The sequence below is a fragment of the Momordica charantia genome (assembly GCF_013281855.1).
Source record: "Momordica charantia cultivar OHB3-1 chromosome 6 unlocalized genomic scaffold, Mcharantia_2.0 BLBB01000006.1, whole genome shotgun sequence".
NCBI classification, from domain to species: domain Eukaryota; kingdom Viridiplantae; phylum Streptophyta; class Magnoliopsida; order Cucurbitales; family Cucurbitaceae; genus Momordica; species Momordica charantia.
The window spans coordinates 28560878-28576427 of record NW_028275164.1 but is presented as its reverse complement, the minus strand read 5'-3'; the positions used below and the strand labels follow the sequence as shown (position 1 = coordinate 28576427).

At 38.0% G+C, this 15550-nt stretch overlaps 3 protein-coding genes across 4 annotated transcripts; all 3 read left to right on the top strand.

The window, feature by feature from the left end:
* Nucleotides 1-289: 289 nt before the first annotated feature.
* On the top strand, nucleotides 290-7133 carry LOC111004511 (Transducin/WD40 repeat-like superfamily protein). The gene is made up of 8 exons (XM_022275561.2): nucleotides 290-1032; nucleotides 3437-3649; nucleotides 3755-3955; nucleotides 4800-4907; nucleotides 5110-5247; nucleotides 5339-5590; nucleotides 5939-6259; nucleotides 6571-7133. Exons 1-8 carry the CDS (start codon nucleotides 496-498, stop codon nucleotides 6736-6738), a joined length of 1938 nt encoding a protein of 645 aa, XP_022131253.1. The 5' UTR covers nucleotides 290-495; the 3' UTR covers nucleotides 6739-7133.
* Nucleotides 7134-7375: 242 nt separating this feature from the next.
* On the top strand, nucleotides 7376-11133 carry TPR2 (Tetratricopeptide repeat (TPR)-like superfamily protein). Of its 2 annotated transcripts, none has more exons than XM_088126073.1 (8): nucleotides 7376-7588; nucleotides 8268-8480; nucleotides 8701-8892; nucleotides 8975-9177; nucleotides 9311-9389; nucleotides 9734-9869; nucleotides 10553-10645; nucleotides 10748-11133. In XM_088126073.1, exons 1-8 carry the CDS (start codon nucleotides 7484-7486, stop codon nucleotides 10819-10821), a joined length of 1095 nt encoding a protein of 364 aa, XP_087982199.1. In that variant the 5' UTR covers nucleotides 7376-7483; the 3' UTR covers nucleotides 10822-11133. The 2 variants fall into 2 exon arrangements, with proteins under 2 accessions (XP_087982199.1, XP_087982200.1); XM_088126074.1 differs by having other exon boundaries at nucleotides 7378-7607.
* Nucleotides 11134-12387: 1254 nt separating this feature from the next.
* Nucleotides 12388-14537, top strand: AMT1;4 (ammonium transporter 1;4). The gene is made up of 2 exons (XM_088125139.1): nucleotides 12388-13214; nucleotides 13379-14537. Exons 1-2 carry the CDS (start codon nucleotides 12734-12736, stop codon nucleotides 14326-14328), a joined length of 1431 nt encoding a protein of 476 aa, XP_087981265.1. The 5' UTR covers nucleotides 12388-12733; the 3' UTR covers nucleotides 14329-14537.
* The last annotated feature ends 1013 nt before the right edge of the window (nucleotides 14538-15550 follow it).

The window sequence follows — 15550 nt, the reverse complement described above, 5'->3', positions numbered from 1 at the left end:
TTGTCTTTATAATATATTTATGGAGTTTTAAGGATAATCCTATAACTCAAAGCACAGTACGTAGCTACACTAAGCTTTCAGCCCGACATCTCTGAAGCCCAGCCCCATTAGCAAAATCACGGGCTTTTTGGTATCTAATGTCCAATAATAAGAAACATTTGGTTGGCTGTAGCCATCCGGCGTTTCCCTTTAATTTTTTACTTTTGAGAATGCAATTTCCTTTTATTTATTACAGAATACGGGTCGGTTCGTGTTGAACCGGCTCGTATACCTCCGGGTTACCGGACTGTATATGGGCCCATAGGCCGAGGAGAGAGGCCCAAATTAAACTAGCGGACTCCATTGCCGTGCTCTTCAGTCTTCACCATTCTCCTCAAGGCGATCGAGTTCGCAATTTTCAGCGTTTGTTAATGGCGATGGTAGAAAAATCCACGATTTCGCTTTCGAACTGATATCGTCTTTGGGGCTGACAAAAAGAAGCTTGTTCTGAAGACTATGGAAGACGAGGCGGAGATTTACGATGGCATTAGGGCACAATTCCCTCTCACATTCGGGAAGCAATCGAAAGCTCAGACGCCTCTTGAAGCCATCCATAGCACCACTCGTCGTATTACTACAGCGGGTATTCCAGAAAAATCTTCTTCCTCACAGAATAACAATGCCCTCCCATCCCTCTCTTCTTCCTCCAAAGCCTGGCTCAACTCACTTCGCAACCCAGCTGTCACGAGGGATTCTGGGCCTAGCGCGGTCTCGCGTGATATTGACGCTGATGATGGTTCGAAGATTGGTCCGCCTCGCCCGCCGGTGGAATCGAAATTGGATGATGATGATGATGTAATTATTGGCCCGCCGCCGCCGCCGCCTGGCAAGGGTTCAGATGACGATGAGGACGATGATGGTGATATGATTGGGCCTCCACCTCCACCACCGAGTTCGAATTTTGAGGGTTCGGACGCGGAGGAGGAAGAGTATGAGGAGAATCGTTATCGAATTCCTCAGAGCAACGAGATTGTACTCAAGGGACATACTAAGGTTTGAATTTCACTATTTTTCTTTTACCCTATTTAGCTTCTTGTTAATTTGTTCAATGTCCACAAACCAGGAAAGTGAACTTATTGTGCATTTTTAGTTGGTGCTTCCAGTTTCGCGTCTGAAAGTGCACTTGGCATGTTTTCGGGCAATGGATATCGAAGTAGCTTGAATTGGTCTTATAGCTGTTTTGGATTTTTCTGAAATAATTCTGATATGTAGCTATCCTTCACATTATGGAGCTCTACTTGAATTTTGTGTGTACTAGATGAGCCAATTTGCGTTGTTTATGGTGAAAGTATGAGTGTAGGTTGCAGACTGTTTTCTTTTTCCCTCCCCATGTCAGTTTGAATTTACTTTTAATGTTATTAGATCGGCCTCTCTTCAACATGGAAACGAGATGTATGAAGCATAGCTGCTATTTGGAGGCAAAGCTGTATTTAATTTTAGCAGGGGGTTTCCTTGTTTTTCGCTTTCCCACGAGAGTGAAGTTTCAAGAATGCTTCTTAATGACTTGTGATATATTCAGAAGCTTGGGAGTTTTAGGACGTTATTTTAGCACTTCATATTGTTTCAAATAGGGTGAGAATTGATAATGTTATGCAGAAGATTCTGAAAAGAATACTTCATCCGTACCGTAACCCTAAGTTTAGATAGTCCATGATTTGTTTTGGAAGGAGTACGACCACCAATTCAAAAGTTGCTTGCCTCTTTTTATATTGATGTTCCTGCAAATCATTTTCAGGGCAAATAATTAGAAATAGTTGACATTTAGAGTTTTGGGCCTTAAGATTAATAGAGAAAAAAAGTTTTGGCCTCTTTAATTGGTTGTGAGGTGAGTAATTTTCCGGGCTCTCCATGGGAAGCAATCCAAGGAGATTGTCGTTCTGGAACTCCGTCTTAGAAAAGGTTTTAAAGCGTCTTTCTTCCTCGAAAAAGGCTTTCTTTCCTAAAGGGGGAAGGATTAACACTCATCCAGCCAGTCAAGTGAGATTCCGACTTATTTCTTGTTCTTCTTTTGAATTCTTATTTTGGTGAGTAAAGGGCTTGAGTAAATCATGAGGGATCTTTTTTTTGGGGGGGGGGGGGGGGGGGGGCGTGGATTCTTTTAGGTGGGAGACCATTTTGTGTTCTTTAGATCTAAGGGTTTGGGCATTGGCAACCTAAGGCTGCATAATGAGGTCCTATTGGCCAAATGACTATGACATTTCTTGAAGGAATCAGACACTTTATAACACAAGATCATTGTAAGTAAATACGGTCCACACCCTTTTGAATGGGTCTAAAGGGTTCTATTTCTTTAGGTTTTCCTTTGTTCTATCAATTTGTAAAATGTTCTCTTGGGGAAGGTTCAAATATTTATTTCTGGGATAGTTGTTGGTTGGGAGACAAGCCTATTTGTGCTTTGTTTCCTCGTATCATCTTTCTGACAAGAGGTTAGTGGCCTCTGTTATGCCTTCCTCGGGTTCTAACTATTCTCTTTCTAGAGCTTCTGTCATCCTTTATTAGATGTGGAGACGGTGGATATGTATGCCCTTCTTTCCTGAGCAATGTTTAGATGGGCCTGGGGATTAGGAATGTTTGTTTTTGGGTTCTCGACCTTTTTGGGGGCCTTTTTTGTAGCTCGATGTTTCTAATTTTATGCGCCCCTTTGCCCTCCCTGATGCTCCTTCTTTCTCCTCTCTTTGGAAGGTTAAGATCCCAAATAACGTCAAATTATTTGCATGGTAGGTTTTACATGGTAGAGTTAACACCTTAAATCGTATTTAGAGGCATTCTTCTTATGTTTTGGGCCCGCAGTGATGCAGTCTGTGTAAGCTTGCTTGCATTGGAGGATTTCAATTATATATTTTTGGGAGTGTTCATTTGCTTGGGCTTTATGGAACTGCTTTGCTTCAACTTTTGAGATCTCGTGGGCTTGTAATAGGGACTGTTGTTCCTTGTTGTAGGAGGTTTTTATTTTTCTCCCTTCTGTGACGAGGGCAGAGTTCTTTGTTAGACTTGTTTTTTCACTACTTTGTGGGGTATATGACTGGAGAGGAAGGGTAAAATTGAGGAGGGGTGGACAGGTCTTGGGAAGAGGTGTGAAAGGTTTTTAGGTTTAATACTCCTTTATTGGCCCCATTACTAAACTGTTTTGTAATTACCAGTTGGGTTTGTATTCTTTTGTTTGGAGTTTATTTGTTAATTGGGACTCCTTTTGAAGGGTTCCTGGTATGACCTTGTATTTTTTTTCATGTGTCTCTATAAAAGTTTGGTTTCTCGAAAAAGAAAAAAAGAAAAAAAATTACTTATTTGTCTTTGTAACTAGATTAATCATACAATACTTCTAAATTGAGGCTTGGATTTAAGGTTGTGATTGATAAGTCATAAAACTTGTCAATTAATTTTATATGAATTTTTACAGGTAGTTTCAGCTCTCGCTATCGATCACTCTGGGTCTAGAGTTCTTTCTGGTAGTTATGACTATACAGTACGAATGTATGACTTCCAAGGGATGAACTCTCGTTTGCAATCCTTCAGACAACTGGAACCATTTGAAGGTCATCAAATTCGTAATCTTAGCTGGAGTCCAACGGCTGACCGCTTTTTGTGTGTGACTGGCTCAGCTCAGGCAAAGGTGCAAAATAAAAAAATTTTTAATTGTTGCCTGAGGCTGAATGGAAGTATCTAAATATTTTACTAATGTTTATCTTATTGGTATGGTATCTTATTGGCATTTCAGATTTATGACCGCGATGGACTTACTCTAGGAGAGTTTATGAAGGGAGATATGTATATACGTGATCTGAAGAACACTAAAGGGCACATATCTGGACTGACTTGTGGAGAGTGGCACCCTAAAACCAAAGAGACAATTTTGACATCGTCAGAAGATGGATCTCTGCGAATATGGGATGTAAATGACTTCAAGGGTCAAAAACAGGTTCTCATTTTACTATGACATTGTGACAGTTAACTAACAAAATTTTTTTGCAATGTATGCTAGTGTACCATTATCCTGAAGTCTTTTTATTGAGTGAATCTCATATATTTACTCATCCACGAGTTTTTTTCCTTGTTCGATTATTTGTTATATTGTTACAGAGGCTTGTTGGAGGTGGTAGAATAAGAAAAGAAATATAATGTCTGAACATAAAACGCTGAAGGGAGATTTATGAGAAGGAGTAATTCTACCTTATCCGTTTTAGTACTACAATATAAATGTAGTTTAGTTGAGAGAGAATGATGTATGCACAAAGACAAATACTCTCTCTCGTGTTTTAAGGACATTTTCAGAAATCCATTGTTCTAGGATTCTATTTGAATAAGGACAAAAAATACTTCCATTCCATATTTGATTAGGCCTTGTGCATAATCATTTATTGATAATTCTTGCTGTTCTGTATTAGGAATGGAGTATTTGGTTACCATTTTTGTTGGTATAAGAGGCAAATTCAATGAAATGAGTATCAGTTTACTGTCTCCTTTAAAGTATTTGTTCTTTGTTTCCTCCCACCAAATAGTTTTTTTTCTCCTCTCACTGTCTTTTTCCTCTCTCTTTGCTTCTTCCAATACATTATAACTCTGTGGGTAGGAAGGAGGGGGAGATATTTTTCTAAAGAAGGATCCTAACTTTTCAAGTTAAAGAGCACTGCTGCTTGGTCTTTTTTTTTCCCCCTCCTCTTTTTAATGCTTTGGCATTTGCCATTGCAAATTGTATCGTACACTGCTGAAGGTGAGGAATGAATGGAGGCCTTCGATTAATGCTTCAGTAACTCAATGTGTAGGTTATCAAACCAAAGTTGGCCAGGCCTGGAAGAATTCCAGTGACAACATGTGCTTGGGATCGTGAAGGAAAAAGCATCGCAGGTGGCATAGGTGATGGTTCTATTCAGGTATCGTTGATTGCCATTCTGACTCTCTTTTTTATTTATTTTATTTTATTTTTTGCAGTAAGCTTAAATGATTGAAATTTTTTTAATTCTCTCTCCCCTCATATAGGGCTTCCTTGCACTCTGATTAGATCAGTTTAGTTCTTCAACTTAAATTTGCCTTGACATCATATGTTAACATCTTGACGTTGTACGTCTTTAACAGATATGGAACCTTAAGCCTGGATGGGGAAGCAGGCCTGACCTACACATTGAAAATAGTCATTCAGACGATATCACCGCACTTAAGTTTTCAAGTGATGGGAAAATATTACTGTCAAGAAGCTTTGATGGTTCACTAAAGGTATATTGTCAATGTGTTCAGAGAATTCACTTTCACTTGTTTCTTCTTGTTTGTTTGGCAACTCCCCTCCTACTAATAACGATTTTCTCAGGTTTGGGATTTGCGCCAGATGAAAAAACCTCTCAAAGTGTTTGATGATCTCCCAAATAACTATGCCCAAACAAATATTGCATTTAGTCCTGATGAGCAACTCTTTCTAACTGGAACGTCGGTTGAGAAACAGAGCCAAACAGGAGGTCTGCTCTGCTTCTTTGATAGAACAAAGCTGGAACTTGTTTCCAGGGTGGGAATATCCCCTACTTGTAGTGTTGTGCAGTGTGCTTGGCACCCAAAGTTGAATCAGGTACAGTTATTGTTCCTTTTTCCATCTCACATCGTGCAAAACACATAAAATGTGCATATTAAAAACCTTGTTATGAAGCATGAAAGAGCAGCCAATGACTGAACGTATGAATCTATTCTGGACATAAGATGTGCGAGATATAGACGCTATTCAGACTTTTAAGCATACGATACTATGCCAGTTTGATGTTAAAGGGTGTTGTATTATTTATTTCAAAGTCTTTCCCTACGCTGCCTGGCATAAGTTTTTTTTTTTTTTTCCTTTTTCTTTTTGTCGAACTCAGTACTCTGCAAGTTGTAACGATGCTAGTGGCTTATACAGTTCAATTTTTCTTTTTCCCTTTTGAAGATATTTGCAACTTCCGGAGATAAAAGCCAGGGAGGAACTCACATATTGTATGATCCAACACTAAGTGAGAGAGGAGCTCTAGTTTGTGTTGCACGTGCACCAAGGAAAAAATCTGTTGATGATTTTGAGGCAAAACCTGTTATCCACAACCCTCATGCCCTGCCGTTATTTAGAGATGCACCAAGCCGAAAGCGACAACGCGAGAAAATACTCAAGGACCCTCTCAAGTCTCATAAACCTGAACTCCCGATTACCGGACCTGGCTTTGGTGGAAGGGTTGGTGTAAGTCAAGGGAGCTTATTAACCCAGTATCTTATGAAGGTAATTGTCATCCACTTTTCTCTCAAGTCGGATAAAACAACTTTTTATGCTCAGTTAGCTATTGGAACTGGGAATGAAATTTTACAAGTAGAGAAGTTTTGTGTATAATTTGAATATCACAAAGATTAACATGTATTACACAAAACAATGTCTCCCTGATTCTTAGTAGTCGAGGTTCTCGATCTGTCGTCATACCACGAGAAGTAGAAAGATTTACATTGTCCGTCCGGCCTAAAATTTTAGGAATTTGTTGATGGTTAGAATATGAATAGACCAGGTTTGCTGATCTTGATTTCTTTGTTTCATTACAGCAAGGAGGTTTGATTAAGGAGACATGGATGGAAGAAGATCCAAGAGAAGCCATTCTTAAGTTTGCTGATGTTGCAGCAAAGGATCCGAAGTACATTGCACCCGCGTATTCACATACTCAGCCAGAGCCTGTGTTTGCAAAGTCTGATTCGGAGGAGGAAGATAAATGACCATATACTATAGTTCTGTCTGGCTTTGCTTGGCAGATGTTGGGAGATGAAAATTTGAAGACGGTAGATCGATCTGCAGATCCTTTGGCTTATGGGGAGTGAGTTTGCCTCGACACGGAAACGAAAATTTTCAAGAGCAAATATTGGACTGGGAAAAATGAGGTGATTATAGGTAGATGGTTTAGAAGGATATAGCTGTATTCACTTTGTATCATTTTTGTAATATGTACATTATTTCCAACACAATTATCATAGCTGAATTAGTTATTATTTGTTCTTCTGAGAAGTCGAGAATTACAGTCTCATCATAGTCCAATCCGGAGTTACCTTAAGACAAAACATCTCTTTTGGTTTCATTCAATTTTAATATTTACATATATGTTCTATTTTGGTTATACTATGTATAAACGATACATGGCAAACTTAAAAGACTTTTGTCTATGGTTTTAATTTTATGACAAGTGGGGTTGAAATTTTTAAATATATAATTATCATTTCTTAAAACGAGAACTATTGAAAATAAAAATGGGCCTAGGAATGAGATCTTTCGGAACTTCAGACTCAGGTAGCGCCCGGCCCACTATGGAATTGGGCCGAAGCCCAAAGTGCGGACTATATTCAGATGCGCGCGTTGCCATAACCCGCCGTTGGTTCTCTTTCCCTCGAAGCGCCAAGCTGAAGCTGAGTTGAGTGGAGCTTACTGTTCGTTTTCTCTTCCGTTCGTCGGAGAAACGCTGAGCGAAAAATGGCACTGTGGATGGAGGAGGGTTCGAATCCCTTAACAGAAAGCGAGAAGGCTGACCTTGATGCAATATCTGCCATTAAAGAGTCTGCTGCTCTCGAGCTCAAGGTCTCTCTCTCCGTCATATGTACGTTTTCGCGTTTTCCGAATGAAAGTTCTACTTTCTGATTACTTAAAATGATTGGAAACTGAAGTTGATTGTTTTGTTGCCTGATTCGTTTGCCACGGGTGGTTAAATTTATGTGGTTTTGTTTGCTTAATTGCTCCAAAATCGTTCGGGATAAGCTGAACAATTTTTTTTAGTAGAAGTTGCTCTCAAGTAAAAGTGATGAAATTGAGCTGGTGGTTTTTGGCTAGGATATTCTTGTTCCTTATTGTCTGTTTTGACAACTCTCTGTTTCGTTTTATTTTGACTTTGGTGTGACTGTTGGTTATTCTTCCCTTATTTTTTATTTATCTTTATTCTTCAGTGTGAAATCATGGAGTCTGGTAGTTCTTAGTAGTGACTTTACATCCGTATGCTGTTGAAAAACTGGTCAATGTTGCTCCCTGTGATAGGAAAATGAAGTGTCTGAAACCCGCAATCTATTGCAGTTTATTCTTTATACTTGATATTGGTGTGCATTTGAAACCGGAGTCTTTAATGTTCAGTGTCTCAGTATCATAAGAAATCACGTTAAACAAGTTCTAGGTTTCAAGTTTTAATGAACTTGGACCTATCAATCTCAATCCCGGTGTGGGTGGATCTGGTTTTTGTTTTTAAAGTTGTCAATTTTTCTCTTTGCAGGAAAAGGGAAATGAGTTCGTCAGGTTGGGTAGAAAACACTATTCTGATGCTATTGATTGTTACACTAGAGCAATAAATCAAAAAGTCTTAAGCAACTCCGAGAACTCTGTTCTTTTTGCAAATAGAGCCCATGTGAATTTGCTGCTTGGAAACTATAGACGAGCCCTTAATGATGCTGAAGAAGCAATCAATTTGTGTCCCACAAACATCAAGGTAGTTTTTTTTCCTCAGTACATGTGTTGCCTTATAACTTAACTTTATAATTCTTGCTTCTCTATTTAAGTTAAGAAGGAAGAAAGACCCCATCAGTGTTGTAATCTTTTACTTTTTTCCTACTACAAGTTACTAGCTTCTCTAATATAACGTTTTCCCTTTTGCTTGTCCTATATTTAGAATATATATAGTTTAATGATAGGATGTGATTGCAATGTAGGCAATTTATCGAGCTGCTAAGGCATCTCTTTCCCTGAATTTATTAGATGAAGCAAAGTCCTACTGTGTAAGTGGGATCAAGTGTGACCCAAATAATGTAGAAATCAAGAAAATTGAGGAACAGATTGATTCGCTGAAATCCGAGCAGGAACAACGTGAGGCTCAAGTCAGAAAGGCTATTGCAGAGGCAGAGGTTTTTTAATATGCAATATATGATTAGACTTTTGCTTTTATCATTTAGTTGCTCAATTCTTGTTTTATTATAAATTATGCAGAAGCTTGTTTCTGCAATTGTACATAGAGGTTTGAAGATTGGGAAGGCGACGTATCAAGAACTAACTGGACTAAGAAAGCCTGTATTAGATAAAAATAATATTCTTCATTGGCCAGTTCTTCTACTGTATGCAGAGGTTATGTCCAGTGACTTCATTGAGGATTTTTGCGAGACTGATATGTTTTCAGCTCATTTGGACATGATATCCTTTTTTTTTTCTTTTTTTGTGTGTACCGTATAAGGATTTTTCATTTGAGTTGGTGAATTTGTGAAATTGGAAAATCCCCCAAGTATGAAGTATATCTTTCTGCTGCTGGAACCCTTAACCTTCGAACATGTTTTCAGAAGGTTGTCCACCTTTGCCATGGGATGTAGAGAACAAATATACCCGTGAAGCTGTTGAATTATACTATGAGGTATCTATTACATGAAATTTTGTTACATTGAGATATTTTACTCTTTTGATAACTCATCAAATGGAAGTATCGGACCTAACTTCGGGGTTTCACAGTTGTTTTTATTGAGGCACTTATTGTTTGAACGTTTCTGCATGGACATAAACGGTGTCTGTCTTCTGAACTGCAAGATATTGTGAATGGACTGAGTTCTTTCTGATTACTGGCGAGGTTTATGTGTGTGCTAGTTTATGTACTTATTATAGGGGTCAGGTTTTGCTTGTTGATTATTGGTTTCAAAATTAAAATCCTTTCAATCAATTACTTTTGTCAAAATATTGATTTTTTAATGCTGGTTGTATCAGGTTGGTTCAGGAATTTGTTTATCAAAAGTAAATATTATACGACATCTTCTAGAGGGAACTGCTGCTTCTAATGCAGAAAACCTCGTACTTGACGAGAAAGATGCAATTGAATGTTCAAATCATGACACTTCTGCAAGTAAGATTTTCATGTCTGTATTTGCTCAAAATTCTTGACTATTCTTATCAATAGCTCTCTCTTTTTTTTAATTCACTGTGACATGTCTGAATACTGATTTTCATTGATAGTATGAAATATATATTAAAGAAAAAAGAGCTCAAAAAATTGGATTACGAAAAGGCTGATCATTAAGACTGTAATTAGCAAAGGGGTATAAACCTATACGCCAACCAAGAGCTAGAACCAGAACTTTGTCAAAAAGTAAACTAAAACGAAAGTGGTCTATTGAAACACAGGTGACAACACATTGGTGTTCTTCCTAGAAAGTAAAAACCTGTCATATGATGTGGGTGTTAAAAGGACTACGTTCAGATATGAAATGGTTTTATGATATATAAAATCTGTAGTTCGCTGATCTTGACTGTAATATGCAAGAAAGTTGGGCAAACTTCTGTTCACCACTTTCCTCCCAATATCCTTTTACTTACCTTGTTCATAGGTTACCTAGAGAATATCTTCTCAATAAGAAAGACACATTGTTGGAATTTTAGACAGTTTCAAGATCACGTGTTATTTTATTTTCTTTTATTATGCAATTCATGCTTCCAGCAGTAAGTAGCATTTAGGTTCTTTAATATTCTGTGCTGTACTGATTATACTCTATAATATTGTCATCTGCTTTCTGTGCATGGCTTTCCCAGATGAAGGCTCTTCTAAATGGATCAAAGTTAACGAAAAAAGAACGCTTCACGACGTTCTAAAGGCGCCTAACTGCCTCATACCAGGAATACCAGGTGCGCCGTTATGTTAATTATTTGTGAACATTATAACTATTTTGCTGTTGTAATCTCTGCATTTTTCCCCTCTCATTCTCTCTGTCTTTCTCTCGAATGCAGTCTTTTATGTTGTTTGGAGGAACTCAAAATTTTACAAAGATTTCAAAGCTGGGAGATGGGGTCCTCCTTCGTGAGTTTATTGGATCAAGCAGCATAGGCCATGAAGACTCCATAGCCATTTTTTGGAGCTCGGGTTGATTAGAGTTTGTGGTTTTTCAAATTTTATTTACATTTTTACCTTGCGGCAGGTGAACAATTCTTGTGCTAGTGTGCAACCTAAAGAATGTTGTTATTATTATTATTTAACTTTCCAAGTTTTCTCAAATTAAAATCTCTGTTCTAATCATAATTGCAATATTTAGGCAGAAATTTATAACTGAGGCCAAAATTTTGGGCAATTTGTATAAAATTCTTCCTTCTCGGGAAAAGGGAGACATTAACAATGTGGATGGAAATGTCGAGCTCTCAATTTTATAGAAATGATAAATATTTTTAGAGAATTATAAAAATAAAAATTTAGATTAAAATATTAGTTTGGTTCCTGTAATTTTGGTTTTGGTTCATTTTAGTTTACTCTTAAAATGTTTGTTTTGGTACTTGTACTCTCAATTTTAGTTCATTTTAGTCCTTATACTTTGATAATGTTCACGATTTTGGTGCAATCATTTTATTTTAAGTCTCATTTTTTCTATCACAATTTCAACCTTACATTATGATCAATATATTTCCTAAAATGTAAATATTACTTTATATTAAATTGTTTCCGTTATGTGGGAAATTTATATTAAAATCTTGTAAGGAGTGACTAAAATGATCACTTTTTAGAATTACACGGATCAAAATGAATATTTTCAAATTGCATAGACTAAAATGAACGGACTAAAATGAATATTTTCAAAATAGAGGGACTAAAATGAACCACGGCTAAAAATCTAGAGACCAAAATAGTATTTTAACAACAAATTTATAACAAATATTTAGAATAATAACTAACATTTCACTCTTTTTAAATAGTTTAAAATTTATTAATATTAATATTATGTTTGTATATTTTATATATTTTGTTTTTGTTTGTTTTTCTTGGATGGTATTATAAAAATATTGATTAATGTTGAACCTATGGATGTGTTGGAAATGTCAATATTAAGATGAAAATTTAATATCGTAGTTATTAGTTGGGTTTATTTATGAAATATAGTATTAATAAACCAATAGAAAAGTGCCACACAACTATCTATTAATAGGTGATAATTGCATAATCCCAGGTGGAATGGAAATAGGAGAATCCCAACAATTGTTAACAAAATAAATTTTCATTTTTTTTTTTTTTAGATTCTACCGAATGTGGGGACAAAATTGTGAATTCACAAAAATAAAAATAGTTAAACACATGCTTTCCAACTTGAGCATATTGCAATATTTAGGCAGAAAATTAAATTAAATTCTGTTTTCTTATTTATGATTGCAATAAAACACATTATTGCAATATCTAGGCGTAATCGATGGAAGCAATAAGACACATTATTATTATTATTATTTAATGTTCGAAAGTTTTCTCATTGCTAAGTTGATGTTATAGTAAATTGAAATTCTGTCTATGTTCTAATCATGATTGCAAAAACAAGGGTGTGAGTCCAAAGTTCTCAAGAGGGAACAAACTGAGATTTAAACCAAAAGTTTAGTTAACATAAGAACCACCTTCAATGTTAGGCAAAAATTCTAATAGTTCTAACTTGATTAAAACATTAACAAAGTCATGTTGGTTCGTGCTCAACTAGACTAGAAGTAATGAAAGGGGAAAACTGAAATGGAACAATATAATTTTGTATCCTAAACAAAAATAATATACATCTTTGAATGTAGATTGATAGAGAGAATGTTGGGTGGATCTCCTATTATGGAGGATCCACTCCCATTTGGTTAATTCCGTTCCCATCTTTGGAATTGGAATCTTCAAGAATCTCTCCACCGGACCAATTCCACGCTGAATCACAGTCTATAAAAACACAGCCCCGGCCTTGGCCCTCTCCTCCAAATTCCAAAACCATGGCTGCAACCTGCTCCGCCGACGAGCTCCGGCTCCTCCTCGGCGACTCCGCCAACGCCACCGCCGTGGCCGACTACATCTGCGGGCGCTTCGACGCCGTGTCCTACGCCGTGGACAACACTTATCTTCTGTTCTCCGCGTATCTGGTGTTCGCAATGCAGCTGGGGTTTGCGATGCTGTGCGCGGGCTCCGTGCGGGCCAAGAACACCATGAACATTATGCTTACCAATGTGCTCGACGCTGCCACCGGCGGCATTTTCTACTACGTCTTTGGATTCGCGTTGGCGTTTGGAACCCCTTCTAATGGCTTCATTGGCCACCATTACTTTGGCCTCGCTCAGTTCCCTTCTTCCTCCTACGATTATGGCTTCTTCATCTTCCAATGGGCTTTTGCCATTGCCGCCGCCGGTATCACCAGTGGCTCCATTGCTGAACGCACCCAATTTGTTGCCTATTTGATCTATTCCTCTGTTTTGACTGGTACTCACTCTCCTATTTCATCCCCTTTTTATCTCTCTCCATTTCAAATTAGTTAAACGAATGGGGTGGGCAAATTTGAAGGAGTTCGAACACAAAAACTAAGTTCAGTTTTGTTTGCTCTTTCAAATTAAGTAATATTTTATTTGAGGAGAATTTTTTTTTAGGTTTGATCTACCCCATCGTGTCTCATTGGTTTTGGTCCGCCGACGGGTGGGGGAGCCCGGCCCGAACCGAAAATCTGCTATTTGGATCCGGAGTGATCGATTTCGCCGGCTCCGGCGTGGTTCACATGGTCGGCGGCATCGCCGGGCTGTGGGGCGCAGTAATAGAAGGGCCTCGAATCGGGCGGTTCGATCACGCCGGCCGATCAGTTGCCCTCCGAGGACACAGCGGCACATTGGTGGTTTTAGGCACTTTCCTCCTCTGGTTCGGCTGGTACGGCTTCAACCCCGGCTCATTCCTCAACATTTTGAAGGCCTACGGCAACACCGCCGACTCATTCTACGGCCAGTGGAGCGCCGTCGGCCGGACCGCCGTCACCACCACCCTCGCCGGCTGCACGGCGGCGCTGACGACGCTCTTCGGAAAACGGTTGCTCGTCGGCCACTGGAACGTCACCGACGTGTGCAACGGGTTGTTGGGCGGGTTCGCCGCCATCACCTCCGGCTGCGCGGTGGTGGATCCGTGGGCGGCGATCGTGTGTGGATTTTTCGCGGCGTGGGTTTTGATCGGATTCAACAAACTGGCGGAGAAATTGAGGTACGACGATCCGTTGGAGGCGGCGCAATTGCACGGCGGGTGCGGCGCGTGGGGGATTTTGTTCACGGCGTTGTTCGCGAAGCAGGCGTATGTGAACGAGATATATCCCGGATTGCCGGAGAGGCCGTATGGGCTGCTGATGGGCGGCGGCGGGAGGCTGCTGGCGGCCCACGTGGTGCAGATTCTGGCGATTGGTGGTTGGGTGAGCGTGACGATGGGGCTCGTGTTTTGGCTGCTGCACAAGTTTCAGCTGCTGAGGATAACGCCGGAGGAGGAGATGGCCGGAATGGACTTGACCAGCCACGGCGGCTTGGCTTATGTGTACAATGACGAGGACAAGCATGAGCATGCTTGAAAAGGAAGGGTTCTCTTTTCAAGGCTACTTGATTTGTGAGTTAGATTGTGATTTGCACATATGTCTGTTTGATTTTATTTTTTAATTTTATTTTTTAAGTTTACTTGGTATGATTGTTAAGTATTGGAGGTTGTACAGACTACAGTGTGTGTGTGTTTTTTTTTTCACTTTCTTTTTAATCCCATACAGAATACAGTTATTAATGAATATTTTACAATGTTCCGATAAATATTATACGCAGGAGAAAGACCTGTAAGAGAGAATTACTTGATTTCTCATAGGTAAAGATCAAAAGATTTTTTATCGTTAATGAGTCAAGTATTTTCCATAGATTTGTTAAGATAAAGACAAGTGCTAAAAAATGTTAACTCATTATGTCATCCTTATATAAATGAAGATTCGTAATCAGAGAGAGAGAAATTTGACCTTGGCCATTTAAATTTTCATGTTTCTGTAAAGATTCGATCTCCCATTTAAAAGAAAAAAAAAAAGAATAACACTACATATTTATCAAGCCTAAAAATTTCATCCAATAGGGTAAAAAGGCCAAACATTAGAGTTGGTTTGGGTATTTTATTATTTTTTTTTATTTCTCATCTCTTTTTTTAAAATAAAAACAAAAGTAGTTTGGTAATTGTTTCTTATTTTTCCTTCTTTTTTAATTATTTAAAAAAGAAATAAAAACATATTTATAATAAAAACAAGAAATAAAAACATATTTAATAATCACTTCTTATTTCTCATTTTCTAAAATTTAAGTTTTTTTAAATAAAAATTTCAAAAAATCTTGCTATATTTATTTTTAAATGCTTTTTGTAAGTCAATAATGATAAAATAATCTATGTAAAAAATAAGAAACATTATTTCGTTATTTCTAAAATCACAAAATCTCTATACAATTTTGGAAATGTTTCCTAGAAATGAGAAACAAAAAACACGAATAGTTACAAAATATTCATGTTTCTCAAAAGCTATAAATGAAAAGAAAAACAAGAAACGAACACGATAACAAACGCCTAAGTTGGATAGTTGATATCCATTCTGGCGTTACCCCTAATAAAATTGCTGCCTTTTCATTTTGATCTATTGCTTGTGTCTCTCGAACGCTCGACTTCAGTGATGGTATTGATGCATAAATTCTAAAGAAGCTCACAAAAACGGAGTGGCAGCAGCAAAATCGTATCAGATTTCCATCAATATCGGACAAATTCTAATGATTGTC